General features: G+C 38.7%; 1 protein-coding gene across 1 annotated transcript in view; it reads right to left on the reverse strand.

Moving 5' to 3' along the window:
* Nucleotides 1-23,719, reverse strand: part of NPSR1 (neuropeptide S receptor 1) — a 398,179-nt gene that overhangs the window by 7,322 nt on the left and 367,138 nt on the right. Inside the window, exon 8 of the mRNA XM_089687130.1 lies at nt 702-882. Coding sequence (XP_089543256.1) covers nt 702-882 — 181 coding nt within the window. The remainder of the gene's footprint in view (nt 1-701; nt 883-23,719) is intronic.

The raw sequence follows: 23,719 nt of genomic DNA on the forward strand, positions 1-23,719 counted from the left end.
TGCGGCAGCTTGCCTAAATCCATTACGCCCCTCCTAATTAAATCATATTCATAAAGCCTGGCACATGTGTCAAAGAACTATTATTGTTTTCTATGGCAGCTTCCTGTCATCACCTCAGTACATGCCCCATGCTATGTAAGTAGAATATATGGTTCAGGGACAACAGTAAAGGCTTGGTAAGGAAAAAAGCCATGAAATTGAAAACTGAAAAAAAAAAATAATTGGGTAGCTGCTGTATGACTATATTAAGAATTCTCTTTTCCAATGTTTCTTAGGTTGGCCAGTGTTCTTTTAAGATGAAGTTTAAAAAACAAATATTATAGCTTCAGTCCTATCACTTATCTGTAATGAAATATGTCCCGGAGCCAGAAGTTTAGAGACAGGAAGAGGACAGGCTTCCCTGCAGTGAAGAGCATTCCAGCCTGTGCAAGCTGAGACATACTCATTATAGATAACTGATGTGTCTAAAGCTCTAGGGATTTTTTTTTTTGTATTATTTAAGCTGAATGTCAACTTTAAATATATGCATGCAGTTTATATAAAAGAAAGTGCTCACATTTAAAGCAATAATATACTCAAAAACAATCTTTCATAATGACTTGCTGAAATGTTAGTTTTCATTTGACGCCAGCAGGCTTTATCATTCACTCACTCAACTTTTTAAAATAAATTGCCAATACATAAACTACTTAATTTCTTACCTGGATAATCTGCAGTGTCTGTTGCTAAATATGCAGTAAATTATTGGATTGACAGCACTGTTCAAAACTGGCAGATTCTGAATAATTACAGATGCATAGTTGCGCTCTCGAGTCTTTGGCAGCATTTCAAAGTTATCCAGAATGTCGAAAAGAAAATAGGGGCTCCAACATAATATAAAAGCTGTATAAACAAACACAAAGCAATATCTTGAAAACTTTTATCATACCCTATTGTGTCTACAAATTGATAGCCTCATATACACATTTGTTGAATTATTAAATTTGTTTTTGTCCTGTAAAAGCCCATTTCAAGTTTCCTAAAATCGAAATCTAGTAAAGATGTTTTATTTTGTTTTGGTTAGAGAGAGAGAAACTTCAGTCAGATTGTATTGATGTCTGTGTTGCCCCCTCCAGAAGTATTGCTGCCTGATGATGGTGACTACTGTGCTCATTAGAACCTCTGTTGCTCATTATAGGGGGGTGCTTATGTACCAACTAGCAATTAGGTATTTAACCCCTTCCAGGTGAACCAATTTTAGTGGTCCCTTGGACACCTAACAAGTTCATAGTGCATGCGAGCAAGTAAATACAAACATGCTGACACTTGTAAAATGCATTTCCTACAGTATAATCTATTTTTACAGATTTTTACCTTTCATGATCCAGAAATGCCTGAAAATGCCTGTGAAAACTCAGCCAGTGCTGGTAGCTTTTAGGAAGGAAGAATACTCCTCCTTCCTTAATACTCAAACTCTGTTTAAACAGTGAGAAAGTTCCCTCATCCAGTACATTTTTGAGTGTCCATGGAACTTGAGGAGAGGAGTTCCTGGTAATGTCGTGGTCCATATTTGGACTAATGTCATGGTCCATATTTGGACTAATGCAAATAAATTAAGTTCTTTCCATGAATGCCATAAGTGTTTGCTCTGTAAATACTGACAAAGTATTGAAGTAATTGAAGCAGTCACATCCACAATTGATCTGGTGAAACATGATCAAACACAGGAGATGGATCCACTGACAGTACCTCTTCTGCTAATTTGTGCTCTGTTTCAATGTATTCAAAGTATTGCTGACCATTGACTTTGTCAAACAGCAGGAAGTGCAATTCCAATTGCTTATTGTTGATGATGTTTTATTAACTTTTTTTTTTTACTTTTTTAGTTGTCTATTATTATTTCTTTACTCTTCCTTTCTGTGCCTCTGGTGAGTTTCTTTTTTTTATTGTACCAATTTTTTCAAATTGTTATGTCCCTTACTTATTATCTATTGCTATAGTCTTTTTTTCACCAAACATGAACACACTAATTCACTGGGTTTAAGATGCACAGGAATTATCCATTCTATTGTCAATCCAACCTGTTCTACCTGATTTTATAGCTCTACTTTTCTATGTATAATCTTTGTTTAGCTGCTTGCCAACCACACTCAGCTCAAACAGGCACAGTCATGTACCTGTACGTCAGCCGCATCTTCCATATGCACAACCCCCCAATGCTAGCTCACTCCCGCTGTGACTGGACACAGCGCGATTTTGTCAGCTTGTTTGGTTTTAGCCAGTGATTCATAGCTGAGACCTGCTGATCGGCTGAGTCCAGTCACAGCCCAGAGCCCTGTGTTGACAATCAGTGGGAACAATCTGTTTGTTTCTTCTCCCAGCAGGGAGAAAGAACATGAAGATATTTAGTAAGAAACAGCACATATCCCCCATGGAAGAAAAATATATTTTAAAAATATTCTTCCCAAATGTATTGACATACTCTATATTTGAAATACTACAAGTTTGGCCATATTCAATATACTTTAAAATATATACTTTGTATGTATGTATTTCAACATACAGTACATTGAAATATATTTTGAAATATATTGAACATGGTCAGAATTGTAGTATTTCAAATATATGTCAATATATTTGGGAAGAATATTTTTTAAATATATTTAAAATATATTTTTCTTCCATGTGGGATTGCACACATTAAACATTATTAGTCACACAGATATTCGTTTTGATTGCCCCTAGATGTTAACCCCTTCCCAGTCAGTGTCAGTACAGTGAAAGTGTATAGTATTATCACTAATCAATGTATTAACGTCATTGGTGATGTCAGTCTCAGTGTACCTCCCAGTCAGCTTCAGTTAGTGTCATATTGACCACTGCACTATTACAGTTCCACTATAGGTCACTGATCACCGCCATTACAAGTATTAAATAAATAAAAATACTCTAGTATATATACCATAGTTTGTAGACGCTATACTTTCACACAAACCAATCAATATACTGGGATTTTTTTTTAAGACATGTAGCAGAATACATTTTGGCCTTAATGTATGAAGATATTAGATTTTTTTTTAATTTTTCATTTAATATGTTTTATAGCAGAAAGTAAATATTATTGGTGTCTTTTTTCAAACTTTTCAATCTTTTTTAGTGTATGCAATAAAAAATTAAAAACCCTGAGGTGATCTAATAAAATCGATAGAAAGCTCTATTTGTTTGAAAAAAATATATTAATTTCATTTTGATACAGAGTTGCATGGCTGTGCAATTACCAGTTGAAGTAGTGCAGTGCTAAACAGCGAAAAATGGCGGGGTCATGAAGGGGGCAAACCTCCCAGAGCTCAAGTGGTTACTAAAGAGATTTCAAAGTAAAAGGTTGTACATCATAGAATACTAGAAAAGTGGAAATACAAGTCATGCATAAAAAAATAATAGAGTAGAATACATCAGGTTGAGATATCAATAGAGAAAAAAAGAAAGAAAAGGAGAGTAAGAGAAAAATAAAATGGGTGGTGGTCAGGGGCGGACTGACCATTTGGAAACTTGGGCACGGCCCGAGGGCCCGGGGTCAGTAGGGGGCCTCATGAGATGCCCCTGGTACCTTTTTTATAGGCTTTTTTGAGTTTGGGCAAGGACACAGAGGCCCCATGTTCCCCTATTGCCCAGGGGGCCCCATGAGTTGTCAGTCCGCCCCTGGTGGTGGTTGAGGGGAGAGGGAGGAAGAAGACCTAGGGTTTCACATTCAGAATATGAAGACATAGTCAGAAAGCTCTAGGAGAAGCAAAAACAGCTATCTCTCATAAGCAAAGGCATAGATAAGGGGAGGTCGGAGGGTTCAAACGCACCCAGGCATCCTGCCTAAATGTCAGTCAGTGTCCCTGCTGCTGCACCACTCTTTGTCAGATCAGCCAGAGGTGCTGAGCGATTTGTCAGCCACAGGTTTGCTGGTACAGCTGCCAGCAGCCAGCCTCCCTCTACGGTGCCAAGCCTAAGGAGGAATTTTTTTTTAATGTCTTAATACATTTACAGTAATTATTATTTTTATTATTATAATATAGGATTTATATAGCGCCAACAGTTTGCTCAGCATTTTACAATATAAAGGGGGACAATACAGCAACGATACAGTTCAATACAAGAGGGTTAGGAGGGCCCTGCTCCTTAGAGCTTACAATCTAAGAGGGAGGGGCTGGTGGTATTGCTTATAGTTTCACAGATAAGCCATACCATCTGGTGAGTGTCAGTGAGTGTGGAGGAGGGATCTGTCAGTACATGGTATCTTCCTATGGAGGATATTTTGAATGCATCCATCCATATTTTAAGAATACTGTAAACTCACTTGGTGTTATATTGGTTATACTTCTTCATTATTTCATTGATTTTTCATGTATTCACGTGAACTTACAAGCAATTTTGTACTTACATAATTGTGTATTTAGAAGGAATACGTTACTTTGCACTAGCGCTGCCAATTGTGTGGATACTGTATAACTAATGGGGATTATTATTAATCACTCATAAATTAAGGCAACAGCATCACACAAGGTTTTTTTTCACTGATATTTAAGTTTATTTTTGTTTTTGTTCATTTATGCTTGCACTGTAAAGTTCAGAGGGACACTTTATTTTATTTACACACAAATATATATGTATGTATATATATACAGAGAGAGAGAGAGAGGGAGAGAGAGAGAGAGAGAGAGAGAGAGAGAGAGGGAGAGAGAGATTGTTTTCACAATTTGATATTATCCCATCGCACAGTACTTTTTTATTGATTACACTACTATACGTGATGTTCAGACAAAAGCTCAAGCAGGCAATGCATTACAAAGTTATTTACAGATGAAATAAAGTAGTTTTTTTTTAATTTTGCACTTTTTTATATGTGAATCATGCAAATTTACGTTAAATGAGTAAAAGTATTAACAAAGAAAACAACAAACAAAAACAAAGTTTAAATATTATTGGTAATAAAACAGATACAATTAAAAAAAAATCAGCAGTAAAATAATAATCAATTGGATAAAGAGATTAAAGTGTTACTAAACCCTGTACCCGGCAGTCACTATATCTGGTCTCCCACAGCACACAGAAGTTTTAGTAAATATAAACTGCTAAATACTTTTTTTCATCTGCAGTATATAGCAGTTTTATGACTAACAGTGTCCAGCTGAGCACTGGTTAAAGCTTGTAGGAGGAGTTTTCATTCTGCTGTAGGAGGATGCAGGACACCTGACCTCTGTCTGGACAGTGCTGATTTGCCCTGTGTTAATCACATGCACTCTTCCAAGAAAAAAAAAACCTCTCTAGCAATACACACCAAACTGAACATGTGCAGAGTGACTCCACATGATATGTTTTATCAGGAGATAAGAGGGAGACACTGGAAAAAGGGGAGGATCAGAGAAGTCAGGATCAAACAGTGTTTTTACACAATGCAGATGATTAACCCCTTAGGTTCCACAGTGAGTATAACAAGCATACCTTACTGCACATACAGACTGATTTTACTGTTGTGGGTTCAGTAACACTTTAAAGAGTGAATTCGGGTGATAAGAGTAAACTAATAAGGGGTAAACAGAGAAATAGTTTATTAAAGAAGAAAAAACTTTTTCTACTTGTCAGGTTGCTCTGACATCATCTTCAGATCCAAGTTTATCCCTTTGATCTGCAGATCAATGAACAGCATGATATAAACGTAACAATGTGTATCTTTCTGTAGCATCTGAGCGTGTTATTTATAAACACTGTCATATTGCATTTATTTATTTTTTAAGTTACAGCTCTCTCTTTGTACACAGCAATGCCTGCTGAAATTAATCACTTGCTCACCAGAGGGTTTACCCCCCTTCCTGACCAGGCCATTTTTGCGTTACAGCGCTGTGTTACTTTAACTAACAATTGTGTGCTCACGTAACGCTGCACCCAAATTAAATGTATGTACTTTTTTTGCACAAATTGAGATTTTTTTTCAGTGGTATTTGATCACCTGTGCAGTTTTTATTTTTTGCGCTATAAAAGAAAAAAAGACCGACAATTTTGAGGAAAAGAACAATGTTTTTGACTTATTGCTATTAAACATGTCCAGGAAAAATTTTTAAAAATTTAATTTCATCATAAATTTAGACCAAAATGTATTCTGCTACATGTCTTTACTAAAAAAAAAATCCCAATATATGTAAATTAATAGGTTTACGTGAAAGGTATAGCATTTACAATTGCGGTATATATACTGGAATTAAATTTTTTTTTTACTAGTAATGGCAGCGATCAGCGACTTATAGCAGAACTGCGAGACTGCGGCAAGCATTCTGACACTGGGGGGAACTGACTTGATGTCACTGACATCCCCAGTGACACCAATAAAGTGATCAGTGCTAATAAAAAGCGCTGACACTGTACTAATGGAACTGGGCAGGAAGAGGTTAACATGTGGTGCGATCAAAGGCCTAACTCTGTGCTGTGTACTGTTTTACTAGCAACTGTGTGTTAGTGCTTCACTGTAAGCACACTGCTTTGCATGGCTGTGCTGTGCACAGCCATGCAAAGAAGTGTGCACAAGCTGACAGGGAAGAGAACTGTTTTGTTTACTAATGCTTGGCAATTACTGGGTGTTTGCGAGTAATCACACGAATGGTGGACCCCTACCCGGAAATGCAAAATTGCGTATATGTATATATATATATATATATATATATATATATATATATACGTGATTTTGCCCACCCATGCCGCCCTGTAGCGGTATATCTGCTATGGGTCAGACGGGAAGCGGTTAATCAGTACTGGGAGGGGGGAGCAGGGCAGAAAGACTGGACGTGCTTTACACATCCTGTGTACAATGATGACCTTTTTTGGATGTGTCTAGCAGTTAAACTTCCAATGCTCAAGAACATACAGGTATACATTAACACAGCAGATAGCCTTTTATGCTTCTGGTAGCCTTGCTATGGTAATACCAACCTACATGTCCAGTGTTGGTCCTATTTCATTGAAGTGTAATATACAAGTTTTAACAAAAGTAATAAAATAGTAGAATAAATGCAATGGAATGGTTGACTTTGTATCCAACCACAAAACCAAAGAGGTATTTGTCATCTTTTGATGCTCTTTAACACTTTATGTACCTTAAGAGCAATTATGATTGTGTACAAGATTTCTTGCCCTAAAGGAACCCTCTTTTTTCTGAGTGAGGGTGTTAGAATTTGAAAGAAAGTAACACTAAGGAGAACAATGGAACTTCACTGCTAGGTGCAAAAATGAGACTGGGGGACAACCTTCCTCAAATAGAGCATAAGAAGAATTTTCAATTTAAAGAATTTAAAGAATACCCTTCTTTAAATTGAAAATTCTTCTTATGCTCTATTTGAGGAAGGTTGTCCCACAGTCTCATTTTTGCACCTAGCACTGAAGTTCCATTGTTCTCCTTAGTGTTACTTTCTTTCAAATTCTAACACCCTCACTCAGAAAAAAGAGGGTTCCTTTAGGGCAAGCAATCTTGTAATAGGACAGGAAACGATAGAAAGGACTGAAGAACACAAGAGGGTGATAAACAAGAACCAAGCATAGGAACTGAGATGACACTTTGGGATAACACAAGAGAAACAAACATTAAAATGACAATATAAACCTAGAAAGTAATAAAGTAAAAAAGACAACTTCTGACTGAGACTGGAAAACAGACAGATTTATATGACACAGATATTTGATATCAAGAACAAGGAGGCTAGAGGTTCAGATAGTAAAACAAAATATACTAAATGCACCACCAATCACATGGAGAAGATGAATAATTATCCAAAGCACAGGAATCTGACAGCTAAGACTAAAGAGGAACATATAAAAATGTGCTGTTAGATTAAGCAAGGATGCTTATTTTATTTACATCATTAATTAAAAAAATCATGTATAGACTTATAAAGGTCCAAAATCTGAAACTAAAAACAGGACCTTATAATAACCTATTTTTTCTGGTTTTGTTTTCATTAATTCCAAATTACTTTAGGGGAAATTGCTTTTTCTTACTAGTCAATTTTAACTTGATCCTAACTAATTAAAAATAGCATTTGTATTCCACTGTTTGTTTTTTTGTTTTTTTTGGAAGCTTACAGTTAGCAAATGCAGAAGAGTGAAATAGAACTTTCAGTAGCTGATAGATTTTGCCACTGCATAATGTAGTTTTCTAATCTTAGTAGGTGTTAACAAGGGAAAACTTCATGTTCAAATTCTCTCAGAACAACAGTGGGGTTAACATTTTGAATTTTTTTTTAATCCCAGTGTGAATATGCTGGATCTGTTCTTTATTTAGGTTACAATCCAATGTGTGTTAGACGTTTAAAGTGGTAGTAAACTCTGCATTTTTGATTTTTACATAAAGGTAGGCTTATAATAAAGCTGACCTGTAGGTTAAATGCAAATCTCCTAAACGTGCACCGTTTAGTAGATATTCACTTGTTTGGGGGCGGGTGGCGCTTGTGCTCTGATGGAACGGCTTACCAGTGTCATTCCTTCAGAGCTATGTGCAGTAGCCATGACTACCACGCCCATGCCTGGGAGTGATGTCATTGTGGCTTTACCGGATAAAGATGGGAGCCTCTGCAGCGGTGACAGTGATCCGCTGGAGGGCTTAGTTTCAAGGTAAGTCTTCCGTAATGTGCTAGTGTGCAATTCATACTTGCACAATATTGCTTTACATTGGAGGGAGAAAGTGTTTTTTTTTTATAAATCTTTACTACCGCTTTAAAATGATTCTATAAAGATTTTAATTTTTAATAATAAACGGTCATAAATGTCATATGTCATAAAATGTTATAGTTACCCCCGATCCTACTATTCTGGAGTCCCCAACCAGTGCTTCCCCCTCCTTCTCTGAGCACCCCCATAGCTAGCTATTTGCTCCTGAGCCGGTCTGTGTGTGTCTTTTGATGCATACAGCATGGCTCAATCCCAGCTCATGCTCTCTCCTTACTGACAGTGACTGACAGCAGTAGGAGTCAATGACTCCTGGTGCTGAGTCAATCTCCAGTGAGGAAAAAGAGAGCCAAGAAAGCCGCTGCTCTTAAACACACCTCTGGATGAGATAGGGCTTGGGTAAGTATAAGGGCTCATGAACACGAGCAGCTGCTAAACTTGAGTTTAGGAGCTTTTGGCATTTTTTTTTGCCAAAGCTCCTAAACTCAACTCCATAAAAACCCATGTGCCCATGAACACATGGGTGGGGAGCTGCACACAGGAGTTTTTTTCACCTTAATGAACTCTCTGTATCAAGGTAAAAAAAAACCTTCTACCTTTAGAATCACTTTAATGCTAAAGCTATTCATGGTTTTAGACATTAGAATCATCATTTGTACTACGTTTCCCTGGAGAGATGGAAAAAAGCTCTTCTTTTCTAGCTCCACATATATTGGAAGGTAGAATAATCATTAAAAAAAGGTTAAATAAAAGCAAGCAGAGCACACTGAATAGTGCAGAATAACATTGTTTGTTGCATAAATAATGATTATATTGCACTTACTAAGTGACAACCTGATCAGAGCATATCAACTGGCAAAAACATTCTGTTTAGTGTCAGGTCACAAGGAAACAGAACTACTGTATCTGTGGGTAGATGCTTTAGTGTGGTTATTTAGGGGTTAACTTCTGCTGTGGTGTAACTCTCCCATGTGTGTGTGTGTGTGTGTGTGTATCACTTCTCGTTTGGAGGAAATATATGTGGTAAGAAGCCAGACCCTACATTCCGTTTTAGTGGTATCAAGGTGTAGCAGGACCATACAATGAGATGTAATTGGTTTACTAAGGTAGGGCAACCCTGGAGCAGGACCCTAGTATAGGATATAGACAGGGGCAGACTGACAACTCATGGGGCCCCGGGCAATAGGGGATCATGGGGCCCCTGTGTCCTTGCCCAAACTCAAAAAAGCTTATGAAAAAGGTACCAGGGGCATCTCATGGGGCCCTCTACTGACCCCGGGCCCTCGGACAGTGCCCGAGTTTCCAAATGGTCAGTCCACCCCTGGATATAGATGAACTTAACTACCTGGTGGGGACACAAATCAAGTTATTCAAAAAGGTATGGAACACCACAGCTCAGCTTAAATTATTGACTGCCTGAACTGTACCATTCTGTGTGAATTTTGCTGAAATGTTAAAGATGTACAACTACGTTCTTCAGTAAAGGAAGTTACTGGTTAGGTAAATTGTTTGGTCTCTTTCACTTTCAAAGAGAGTGCGAATATCCTCCTACAGTGAATGGGAATGAGGAACAAAGAGTAAACCTTCATATTAATCTTTTGAATAATGAAGAGTGAGAAGCAAAGGGAAGGAAGAGCAGCCAGCTCCAGAGAGGGGGCAGTGGTGGCTGGACATAGAGGTTCATGGAGGGGCAGATTGGTGGTTGTATGGTTTGCCCTTGTAAGTAGCAGGGCTCTTATATATTAAGGGACTTATTGGCAAGTAAAAAGACATTTTCCCTCTGATGTGGGGCATAGTGAAGTACTTTGGTCTCTGGCCATGAGAGGTACTAACTCACACAAGAAAGCAGAACCACCAGTGGAAGAACTACAAAAGTCACACTTGTGACCAGGCCCTGGAGTTCCGCCATTGTAGAGGGGGAGCCAAGAGATTATGTCTTACTAGGGTTGTTGCTGACTGCAGGGTCCTGATGTGAGAGTTTCTCTCACAGGCAACCCAAAGCCAGCATTGACAGTTCCCTGTTTCCTCCCTCCACTGACTTCCTCCTCCTGCCCTCTCCTCCTGTGTCTGCCTCTGCCTACTTCCTGCCCACACTCCCTGGCAGTGTCTCAGAGATGGTGATGGGTGGGCTGGAAGTGGGTGGGGGCAGACACATGAGGAGAGGGCAGGAGGTGGAGGAGCAAAGCCAGGGAAGTTTGAACTGAAGCTGTGCAGCAGAAAGAGGAATGATGCCAACAGCTGATCCATCCATCCATCCATCCATCCTGTGAGTAAAGTCTCCCCCCTGCCTTCCCTCTTCTGTCTCCCAGTACAATCATTTAAGAGGGACTCTGATTTAATGGGGGCTTTGGTGAGCAGAGTTCTCTTTTACACCAGAGTCCTCAGCATTCCCCCCTACATCAGACTGTTGATATGTGCCAATAAGACTGCTAGACTTTTAAGTGTATTTTTAATTTTTTATCCAATATAAGGGTGTCTATTTGCTTTGCTCAAAGAGAGCTGTGCTTTTCTTATACTGCTGGAAACATGAAGTGGTCTAGATATAGGAAACATCACTGTGAGACTATCTCAGCTCCATCTAGTGGACATAATGTGGTATTTTCCTGAAATACAACAATTGGGAAAATATTGCATTATGGACACTATGTCAGGAAAGATGAAATGTGCACAGGTGCATAATTATGCGCAGACCACCACTGGTTGGTGCCTAGTGGGCTATTTAAACATCACTACTGCACTAGGACTTTATGACCTTTATGGTCTACAGCTTTCTGCTACCTGCTACTTGTTCCTGTGCTTTATCTGTTGTTGCCATCCTGATTCGTCTGACCATGCTTGAACTCTACCTAAACTGACCCTTGGCTTACTCTTTTACCAAGTCTCTGCCTGAGCCTTCTGCCTGTCTGCTTACTGTTGCAAACTCCAGCTTGAACCCGACTACTCTTTTTGCCTGCTGATCTGTTCCTGACATGCCTGCTAGTGACCGACCTAGCTTGCCTGACCATACTCTGTGTGCAGCCTGTGGTTGCCATCCTTACTCCTGCAGCCCACCAATTACCTTCTGTCTATGACCTGCCAGCCTGCCTACTATCTGCTGTCTCTAACCTGCCAGCCTGCCAAGTGCCTGCTGCCTGTAACTTACCAGCCTGCCAAGTGCCCGCTGCCTGTAACCTGCCAGCCTGCCAAGTGCCCGCTGCCTGTAACCTGCCAGCCTGCCAAGTGCCCGCTGCCTGTAACCAGCCAGTGCTGCTGCCTGTCTGCTCTGCTAGCTAGCCAAGTGCATAAAAGATTATCTTCCTCTCCACATCAGGCTCCATCACCAGGTACGTGACACACTATGGAGTGGACTATCATAGTAAATACATAGAATATAACATATGTAGTATTGACAGTACATATATTACAAACATTACAGGGATTATTTGAGATATTTGTCTGAATGCTGGAGTATTCACATAGCATTTTTTTTATAATTAGACTCAAAGTGTAATATCTAAAAAGTACTTATTTTTGTTGTAGTTACTAACTATATTACTTTTAGCAATTAGAACTAAGAAGGCTACTTTACTGTAAACATCATTATTTGTGCACAATTAATCATTTGTGGATAGCGTAAACATATATAATTAATGTAAGTCCATGTAAACACTATTTTCGATACAGCATGCATTACATAATATGTAATTTTAACATATTTTTCATTTCACATCCTTATTTAGAATTTTTCAATGAATATATTTCATTTAAGACTTGTTCCGTTTAGTGCTTTGATTTTCTGTATTGCCAAAACTTTTTTTTTTTTAAGTTTCGGATAGAATGAGGGAAGAATAAAACCTTTGTTAGCTGTTCCTGTCCTCCGTACATAGTCACTCAATCGGTTCGACCTACTAACTATTGTTACACACACAAAAAATGATGGAAAATCCAAAATGTGTGTCTCCAGAATAAAAGTTATTGATACATTTTAGAACAGGGATGCCAGTTCTGTTGATAACTGTCTAAGGGGGTAATTCCCTGCACATTTTAAAGACGTTCTGTTACTTGTATCTCTGAAACAAGAAATTAAAGAAAAACAGACAGGACAGACAGCAATAAAAAAGTGACAGGGAATTTAAACCTCTCCTAATCTAGAACACACAAGTCAGAACATTTGCATGATGTAAAGCACCCAGATCATGCACAAGATTTGATAAACAGATACTGTTATAAAGCTGGGTAAATACTGTGAGGTTTTATTCTTTTTTTTACATTCAATCAGAGAGTTGAATGAAAAAAACCTCATATTCCTGCATCCACAAAAGTGAAGTGGATGCAGAAATCGCTTCCACTGTGTTATCATATTTTAAGTTTAAAACAAAGCAGTTCAACCATACCACTGTCAATCCTAGTGTGTGGTCTCCTCTGCGATATGGCATTGGGTGGCATCATCAGAGGCAATCATAAGTGTCTGTTTTACTATATAATTTGAGTATTCTAATTTTGTTTTTAAATAAATGATTTGTTTAATGGAGAGCACTATGTAGTTTTTTTTCTACACATCAATAAATGTGACAATAAAAGTAGCCATCAAGGTCATCATTATTCAGTGAAAGCTGTTCCCAGCTCAAGCTGGATTTAAACCTTTTATAATTTAATGTCCGACACATTAAGTGAGAATGTGTTCACTGAGGAGTGGTTGTGGCAACACTGAACATTGGTATTGTACACCATTAGAGCATGAGTTGAGAAGATTGCAACATTGATTTTCTGCAATTTTTTGGTACATTGCTTAATGTTTGCACATGATTGATCAATTTGGGGCTAATATTGTATTTTGGCACTTGTACATTACATAAAGCAGCAGTCAGATAGGTCCCTGAGGTATTTTTAATAAACAGTCCAGGGCTGTTCTTTTTGGTGTTTTTATTTTAAGGGATACCTTGGATAGGGATTGGGGATAAGTTTGATTGTCAAAAAAGAACTATGTACACAATGAGGATGCTAACTTTCTTCTACAGCACTATATTATACAGTCCTTGTAGGAGCCAGTACTTGACCTATTGTCAGGAGTCAGCAGCTGAAATAACCAGATCTGTGTAGCTACACCAAGAAATGGACCAGACCATGTATATTCTGTACAGGCCCAGATTGAGCAGCTCAAAGCCTGGGGACCTGTTCCTTGGAGCCTGGTGGCGGAACGCCAGTGCCCAGTCGCAAGAGTGACCTTTGCGACCCTGTTAGTTCCGACACTAGTGTCAGTATTTTTTACAATTTTATATCTTATTATTTTTTTTACATTTTTTTTTTGTAGGAAGAAAGGAAGGAGGGAGAGAAAGAAAGAGACAAGGGAAAGAAAAAGGAAGGAGGGAAAGAGAAAGGAAGGTGTAAAAGAGAAAAGAAGGAGGGAAATAAAGAAAGGAAGGAGGGAAAGAAGGAGGGAGGGAAAAAAGGAAAGAAGGAAAGAGTTGGAAATTAAGAAGGAGAGAAAGGAAGAAGGAGGGAGGTAAACAGGAGACAGAGGGAGAGAGAAAGAGACTTATAGAAGGAGGGAAAAAGAAAGGAAGGAGGGAAAGAAAAAAGTAAGGAGGGAAAGAAAAAAGTAAGGAGGGAAAGAAAAAGGTAAGGCGGGAAAGACAAAAGTGAGGATGGAAAGAAAAAAGTAAGGAGGGAAAGAAAAAGTAAGGAGGGAAAGAAAGAAAGAAAGAGAAAGAAAGAAAGAAAGAAAGAAAGAAAGAAAGAAAGAAAGAAAGAAAGAAAGAAAGAGACAAATAGAAAAAGAAGGAGGGGAGAAAAGAAAGAAAGGAGGAAATACATAAAGGAGGAAAAGAGAGAGACACATATAAAAAGGAGGGAAAGAAAGAAGGAAGAAGGAAAATGGGAGACAGAGGGAGAAAGAGAAAGAAAAAAGGAGGAAAACAGGAGAAAGAAAGAGAAAAAGAAAGGAGAGAAACAAGAGAGAGAGAAAGAAATGAGAAATAGAGAGAGAAAGAAAGGAGAAATACAGAAGACAGAGAGAGAGAAAAAGAAAGAAAAAGAAAGAAAGAGAAAGGAAAAAAATGAGACAGAATAAATGAAAGAAAGAAGGAAGGAGAGAAACAGAAGAAAGAAAGGATAGAAACAGAAAAGAGAGAGATAGAAAAAGAAAGAGAAGCATAGAAAGAGAAAGGAGAGAAACAAGAGACAGAGAAAGAAAGAGAAGTAAAGAAAGAAAGGAGAGAAAACAAGAAGAACAGTGAGAGAAGACACGAGGCTGGGAGTGTGGGTGGGTCAGACACAGGAGGAGAAGGCGGGAGGAGGGGCAGCTTTCTCTCTCCTCTCCTGTCTGTGGTGGGCGGGCACTGTCAGCACTGGGGATGGCATATGCTGACAGATCCCCCGCAGCACTCTGGGAGATGAGGAAGGGCCAGTTGTGGGGAGGCATACAGGAGCCCAGGGCAGCCTGCAAGAGATGGATAGGAGAGGCAATCGGGTGGAACATAGAGGAACCAAGAAATGTGCCACCCTGCCACCTCTCCTGTACAGGCAGCCCCAGCCTACTGGGCAAATGCCCAGTGTGCTTTATGGTCAGTCCAGACCTGATTCTGTATATCTTTAAAGTAATATTTATAAACAGTGAAACAAAAGATAACTACTCACCAGCAAGCAATAAACATGAGAATGCATGGGAATCAAGAAACTGAATAGGAAAATCCCTAACTAAAAGAACACTTATAATCTAACTATATACAATATGTACAAAATAAAAGCAAGATGGGAAGCATGGTCAACAGGGAAATATCAGCAATGCAAGAAAAAGGGGAGAATCAGGACTGGGTACAGGAACAAGTGGAGCAGAAATAAGGGTACAGAATGCAAGGCTAGAGTAGGATAAGATCTAGCAGCAAGCAAGGCAATCAAAACACTGATGCAAGGAACAATAGCAGAGGTGGGACTTAAGTACCTTCCCAGGAGCCCAGAGAACCACAGTGTCATCAGCAGGTGAACTCAATCCTAGCACCCAGCTTTGTTGAAGCAGACAATGGCACAAATGTCTTTATTTAAGCAACTTGAGCAGAGTCCCTTTAACACAATACAAAATGGACTAATCTCTTCAGGATACCAGGATCTCAGCTGACTCTCAAGCACCAGAGTGGTAGCAGGCAGCCCACAGTTTCAAGAATCCCTCACACAGTCTGTACTCACAAATGTCTTCATCCATTACTAGATGGACTAGTTTATTCAACCTTACCAACTATGGTAACCATTTTGACATGAACACACACACCCACACAGGTTGCACTGGATGGACTTGTGTCTTTATTCAATCTTACCAACTATGTAACTATGAAACGCATGGATGCATCATTCCAATGTCCTCAGGCCACCTGTAATTGTGAACCCAGATGATAGCCAACAAGAGACAGTCCCTCAGTCAACTTTCAGACATCACAGCCAGCCCAGCTGATGCCTCAGGAGCAGCAAAGCACATGGGAGGACTGGCCAGAGGGCAGCAGGCTGTCTAGGCTGGACTCCTCTTTTCCAGGACAAGATAAGAAGACTCCAGATCTCAGACTATTTATACCCATGTCTCAGAAGCCACTTGTGCAGAGCCCACAAAGGTTGGCTGGGACTAAATAAATAATCATGCTGCCCATTTACATTACTCCACACCTATGTTCCAGAACTTTCTAGGTGGCTCTGGAGATAGAGTGAGAGCGAATAAATCTGCAGCCTGTTAGACACAGAGCTAGCACTAAACTTGCCCAACCCAGAATTGCAGCCACACTGAATACAGTAAGACAATCTAAATTTATTAAACAACAAAAAAGGCAGCTCCACTGGATACAGTAAGATAAAGCCAAATCTATCTACTTCTAGCACCTGTGTAGTAGGGTGCTACAGAGGTATTTTGGAAAAAATATTACATTATTGCCACTAAATAGTGCTAATGATCATAGGAAATAACCATATTAACCACATTAATGATTTGCACAGCATTTTTTTTTAATACATAGACATCTATGTGTTATACTATTTTTTTACTAACCCCTTTTATATTTTTCTAAAATACCTAATTCAGGCAAAATACCACATTATTGCCACTAAAGGGCACAGCTGATCCTAGAAAATAAATGTATTAAAGCGGAGCTCCACCCAAAAGGAGAAGTTCCACTTTAATGCCTTGTCCCCCACTACCCATTAGGGATTGGCACCATTGGGGAGGTACCTGCTCCCACTTCTACTGTGATCATCTAAAGTGATCGGAAGTGGAAGTTGTCCTCCCCCCTCCCTCCCCGAAGTCTTCTGGGACACGTGATAGGTCCCAGAAGACTATGGGACCATTCACAAAGCACAGCACTACTAGCAGATGCGCAGTGGGCACCCAGCTGTGAAGCCACAAGCTGTCACAGTCGGGTGCCCACATTGAAGATGCTGGCACTGGGGAGAGAAGACGGCTGGTGAAACCAGCCATGGTGAGGACACCGCTGGATCATGGGACAGGTAAGTGTCTGTATTTTAAAAGTCAGCAGCTGCATTTTTTTAAATCAACTGGAACTCCACTTTAAGCTATTTTTTTTTATACTTAGACCCCTTTTCTCTGTTAAACAGAACCAAAAATACAATTATACACCCCTATGAGATTTTTCAGGTTTATTTGTCAGTATATAGTAAAACTAATTCTGATAGGAATGAGAATAGGGAAGAATATTTTGTTTCTTTGCTTTGGAAATTTTAGAACATATGCAGTTGGGTTGAGAGAGGCTGTAACCAACATTCTTGGTGAGAGGCCTACTGAGAGAAAACATAGCGCTTTGACGAAATTAGAAATTAAATGAATTAAAATTAAGGCTTCCTCCTGTTTTTCAGCACTCCCATGTTGTCTGTATATATAAAAAATAGACATGTCAGCTAGTGTAGAAATTATGTATCACACTGTGCACTGAAAAATTAAGACGTGAATTATGCCATATTTAATGAATATATGTTTACATATAAAAAGTTAATGTGAAAGTTGACACTATTTTATAAAAGAAAAAAAACACAAATGCGATCTTAAATATTTTTTTATGAGACAGTTTGCTTCTGTAATCTTATCATTTTGAAGAGCAACTTCAGCACTGCCTAAACTGCTAACTGAACCTATGTCACTATTCTGCATTATGTAGGTATGGATCCGAGTTGTTCACAGTTCACTAAACTGGTTTACTAATTAGCCTAATTTGTCCGCTTTGCCTGCCTGCCAGAACCTTTAGCTGCTGTAGCTGAAAGTCATTTAGTGAAGCTTCCAGTTACTTATTTCAAATAGTAAATAGGCTGGTGGGCATCCTGGGTGAGATCGCTGACCATATTTGGTCAATGTCATCAGCCAGTATCCCCGGCTGGTTTGTTGACATTCAACTGCTGGCCAGGGATTTGTCATTTCTGGCTAAATTCCTGTTGGAGAGGTTCATCATCAATTTGTTTGTGCTACAACAGATCAACATCTCTAGATGATGTGATTGATGCTGGATTTATATTTTAAAACATTTTTTTTCTTATAAAATACAGTTTTTCCATTTTATTTACTATTTAAATTTGTGATGGAGTAACAAGGGGTACAAAGTACCCTGTACTCATTTATGTGGGTGGATGCCTGGGGGCTACCTTAGTTTAAAGGGAGCTTACAGGATCTGAGAAGCCCCCTCCCCAAAGACCCCCACATCCAGCACAGGGATGTGAGAATGAGACCCTAGTTTCCATTAACATAGGTACAAGGCCCTTGTCTCTATTAATATAGGGATCAACCTTGTCCCCATTAACATGGCGACATTGGCTTTTTCCTCACATCTGTGGTCCAGGAGGAGGGACATGTGGCCTGGTACGGTAAATGCTCTCTGCCCCTCTTCTTCCTTTCTAGACAGGATTCGTAACTGGATCAGGTATTTTTCCTGCAGATGCTATGGGTGGAGTTTTTTCATAATTGCCCAATTATGGTTTTATTTTTTAGACATTAGGTTTTTTTTTAGTTTAAGTTTTTCAATAAAAAGTTTTCACTTTGTATTTCATGTGTGTTGAGTGATTTGCTGAGTCTCTTACCTTTTTCAGGGATACATAACAGAGTTAATACATTGAGGTTGAGCTTAAGTCTGGTTTTTATGTTTTCTGTTCTTTCCATGGTTATGCATATCGACAGCTCCCTCATATTATAAAATACATTATAGTTGTGTGGGAGTTTTTTTTTTTTTTTTTTTCTTTGTAATAAGTTCTTGAGGACACATTTGTATATCCTTGATTCAGTGTGTAGGATGCATGTATATTCTTAGCCTCCAAATGCATAACTTTACATTTATCAACATTAAATCTCATTTGCCACACAGTTGCCCAATTAAACAGTGATTTGAGGTCAGCTTATAAATTGGACACTGGTGCTCCACACATGTCCCCACTATTCGAGAATGGTTTACTAGGATCAACAAAATTGAGGAAATGGAGGAACTGATTTCTGTGGCACAGGAACGCCCTGAGAAATTTAGGAGGACATGGGGCTGTTGGAGTCATTTCAAAACCACCACTACCTATCACACAGTAGTACATGAACAACGTAGACCCCCTGATTGAATGATCAGACATAATGCTGTATCAGAGAATACCTGGTTCATCGAAGATGTTTTTGATTCACAGTTGGATAAGCTGAAAGTTTGCAGCATAATGTGTAGTCTGAGTTTTTGACCTACATTTTGCCCCATTGACTGACCATATGCATATTATATGCTAAGCTAAATGAAGATTTTCCTGGCTCTACACCTACATAAGGATATGATCTATTTATCTATTTAATATGTCTAAAGAAATTGTGGGGGTTTGTCTTGCTATCTTTTGCAATCTGTAGCTCGTTTGGAATTTTTGTGGCCCTGATTTACTTTTTACATATTCTGTTATGTTCCTTGTAACAATTAAATGATGATAGCATTCCTTCTTTTTTATTTTTTTAAAGCTCTTTTTTATTATTCATAGCTTTGTTAACTTTGACCGTGAGCCACATAGGTTTTATTTTAGCCTTTTAAAATTATTGCCCATGGGAATATATTTTGTAGCGTGTTCACATATGGTCTTTTTGAAGAATTCCCATTTTTGTTCTCTGCTCATCAATGCAAATATTCCCTCCCAGTCATAGTCATAGGGAGCAGTCCTCATCCTTGGATAATTTGCTCTCCTAAAGTTGACTGTTTTTATCTTTCCAGTATGTGCTTGTTGTTTACAGATAAGATTAAATGAATTCATGTTTTGATCACTGCTACTTAGATGTTCTTTTATATGAACATTAATAATAACCGCTGCATGATTTGAGATTACCAGGTCTAGTACAGCATCATTCCTAGTCGGAACCTCTATGATCTGTACCATACAATTGCCGTTACTCCAGTCTATCTCAGGGTAGTTAAAATCCCCCATTATTATCACTGGGCCAGCCCTTGAAGCCCTTTCTATCTGTGCAAGGAGCTAAGTCTCCACCTCCTCATTAACACTGGGTAGCCTATAACAAACTCCAACAATTACCTTTGTAGTACGCACCCCCATGTGCAGTTCCACCCATAATGCTTCAGCCTTATCACACTATCCATCAACTAGGTCCTTTTTCACACACACTTTGAGATCACTTCTCACATAGACACAGACACCGCCACCTTTCCTTTTTACCCTGCCTCTCTGAAAGTGAGCATAGCCAGGAATATTAATAGCCCAGTCATGTGAAGAATAAAACCAAGATTCAGCAATGGCAATTAAATCATAGTTCTCTTCTTGCACCAAAGCTTCCAACTCACTTATTTTGCTTGGTTCAGAATGACTTAACCTGGCCATAGAAGGATAAAATTTAGAATGAAAAGAGAAAGTCATAAGAAAAATTTCAGAACATTCAGAAAAGTCATTCGAGAGATTTCATTTGTATTTAACATTTGATTTTGGAATGAATAGATTTTACCTCGCGGAAATGGAGGAGCTGATTTCAGTGGCAAAAGAACACCCCGAGCGATTCAGGAAGACTTGGGCTTGTTAGACTCATTTCCAAACTACTGATACTTATCATTGTTTAATGAAGGAATGAGCGAGAAGAGATTTGGAGACACGGAAAGCCTCTAAAACTTTCACCTCAGGAATAGCTCCATTAATGGACTTTAACTGAATTGTATCCCTAATTAAAGATAGAATCTGTTACAGCCTGGCCGATGCTTATTGATGTGATTGGTTTGGTTATGCCTATTTAATTATTAACCTCATCCTCCCCCCCCCTTTTTTTTTTTTTTCTTTTCTCCCCTCTTCCCTATATACTTGTCCTCTTTGTTCCCCCCCACCCCATTATGATATTACCTTTCATATTCTTCCTCCATTCCCGCGCTCGTCTCTTTCTTTTCTTTCTCTCTTTTGCACCCCTTTTTTATATTCTAACTAGCTATATTTTTCATAAGGTACAGAGCACTTATAGATGTACAGGTGTAACAATAATCCACAAAACTAACCCACACTTTTCGGATATGGAAACATAGGACATATATGCCTTGAGATGACATTTTTGTCTTGCACTTCACAGTCCTGTTATTTGAGATCTCCCTACACAAGGACTAGTGTACACCGTATTTATCTAAATTACATATTGTTATCATTATTGCTATGGTTATATATTATACATCTGCCTTACTGTAGGACTTCGTTTCAGGATGATCTACAATCTACTTAAATGTCCTGACCCCGTCTACGGGAGAACATGTAAGAGGACATGCGCGGACTGCGATCCGTATCTGTAAATGACTTGTTATGCCTTTCATACTTCAATAACACTTTTTTGGAAAAAAAAAAGAATAGATTTTACCATACAAAAACCACATACACTTAGAAATTAAAAAAAAAAAATTCCATTGCCTTCAAATGCCTTCAAATTTTCTTGTCTCTTTGGTCGAAGACGACATTGATTTGACCCCACTAATGATTAGAAAAATGAACAAATTTTCTAAGCACATTCTTTTCTTAAGAATTTTAGCTTGAAATTCTACCCATCTATGGCCAGATTTATGTAGGTTGAATCTACCCCCTGTAGTTTTCTGTAGGCAGACTGTGGTGGGTAAACCTGCTGGGTCCCTTTTAGACCAATTTGACCGATTTTCAGGCATAGAGGTTAACCCCCAAAAATCAGTGGCTCTTAATATTTCCTTGTCACCATCCTTGCTCGGCCAACTGCAAGAATTTGCCATTTCCCTGGCCATTGCATCATATTTCCTATTTAGGAATTTAACTTACCACTAAGCCTTCTTATCTATACACCACTAATTATCACTCCATGTTGTCCCACCTCACTACTCTAATGACTAAATGGTCTAATTTACCATTAGTCTGGATGGGACGGATCATATATCTCTTTCGAGCGCTTCCAATCTCAGGGCTGGCACATAATCTCCGTATTTTGCAACATTGTGCATCCTTCTTTGTTAGGAGCTTGCTTAAACCTTGCCTACCTAAATTGACCTTCTATACCCCAAAATCTAAAGAAGAATTGGGATTACATGGCACAGTTGTCTCAATTGTCCAATTATCACGCCACTAATGAAATCCCTCTTTGGGTGGCCCTAAAATCTGTTACTGTGAACCCTTCTCTGTGGCTAACCTTTTATGGCTTAATCTATCTGATCATTGTACTTTATCCAACCTAATCACACGTCACACCTTATGCCATGGGATAATCTTAAACTTTGCTACGGCCTTTAACCACCTCACAATCCTTTTCCCCTGCTTTCTTCATAATCTAGTATTCTATCCAGCCTGATTCTCCTTTGCTTGTTTTTCAGCTTGGTCTTCTGCCAACCTATTACAGGTATATAAATTTATGACTTCTACTGCAAAACATCCCCATCCCTTTGTGAATCACACGATATCCCCACTTTTGAATTGTTCCATTATCTCCAAATTAAGCATTTTCTTACTCCTTTTATTCCATCTGATACCTCTATCCCTCGTATGTCCCTCTCTGAATCTACCTGCAACAGTGATCCCCATAGAAGAGCCCATATTTCTGCTTCATATGCTCAATTGTTATAGCCTCCAATTACAACCCCCCTTCTTATGTTGCTAAATGGGATAGAGACCTTGGATTACCCTAGAGCCTGTACACTGGACCCACATCTGGCAGGCTACTAAATCTTCCTTACAGAATATTGCAACATTGGAAACCAACTATAAAGTGTTAATGAGATGGCACTTGGTCTCTGCCAGGATTTCCAAATTCTTACCACAAAATTACTACAGCTTTCGAGGCTGTAATGCTATAGGTACACACCTACATACAGTATTTAATAGGAATGCCACATTCCACAAGCCTTTTGTTCTGACATTTTTGGAATCCTCTCTAAACTTTTTGATACCCATATAGCCCCAGGCCCTACTGTGGCTCTTCTTAACAAAAAACCTCTGGACCTAACCCACCATCAATTCAAACTACTCCTGCAAATTACCGCTGCGCATAAACAAACGATTATGAAAGCCTGAAAATCTCTCTTTTCTTTTTCTCTCTCTCATTTCTTTACGGTCGTTTTTTTTTCCTTTCGTTTATTTACTTTCTTTTGGGGTTTTTTTTTAGCCTTTTCTTTCTACTAACTTTATGTTAGCAGTGTTTGTTATAACTTAGATTAGGTATCTCCTTATAGGACTTGGACCTACTGATTTACCACCTTTACGTTATCTTGCCTAATGGTTCTCCAGGGGGTTACTCACATCATCTTTTGTAACAACTTCTGATTTTTTATAGCTTCAGATAGTCTCTTTATCTTTCTCTGTCAGCCTAACAGTTGAATCTTTAACACCTAAGGTGTTACTAAACCTACATCATAAAAAAACAATAAAATCAATAAATGCTTTATTACATTCTGTTCATGACACAGCCTGTGATTGGCAGAAATCCGCCCACACCATGTTATTTCCACAAAATTATAAAAATTTAATTTCAAAGGTATATTGGTATGACAATTTAAAACAGTTTATTTATAGTATGTATGTATTTATTTATTTATTTTTAGTCAGTATTCCAAGGGCTGTTTTTTATTTTGAACATTTGGCCAGC

The sequence above is a fragment of the Staurois parvus genome, unplaced genomic scaffold (genome assembly GCF_062004578.1).
Source record: "Staurois parvus isolate SC_StPar_1 unplaced genomic scaffold, SC_StPar_1.0 ptg000020l, whole genome shotgun sequence".
In the NCBI taxonomy this organism is placed as follows: Eukaryota; Metazoa; Chordata; class Amphibia; order Anura; family Ranidae; genus Staurois; species Staurois parvus.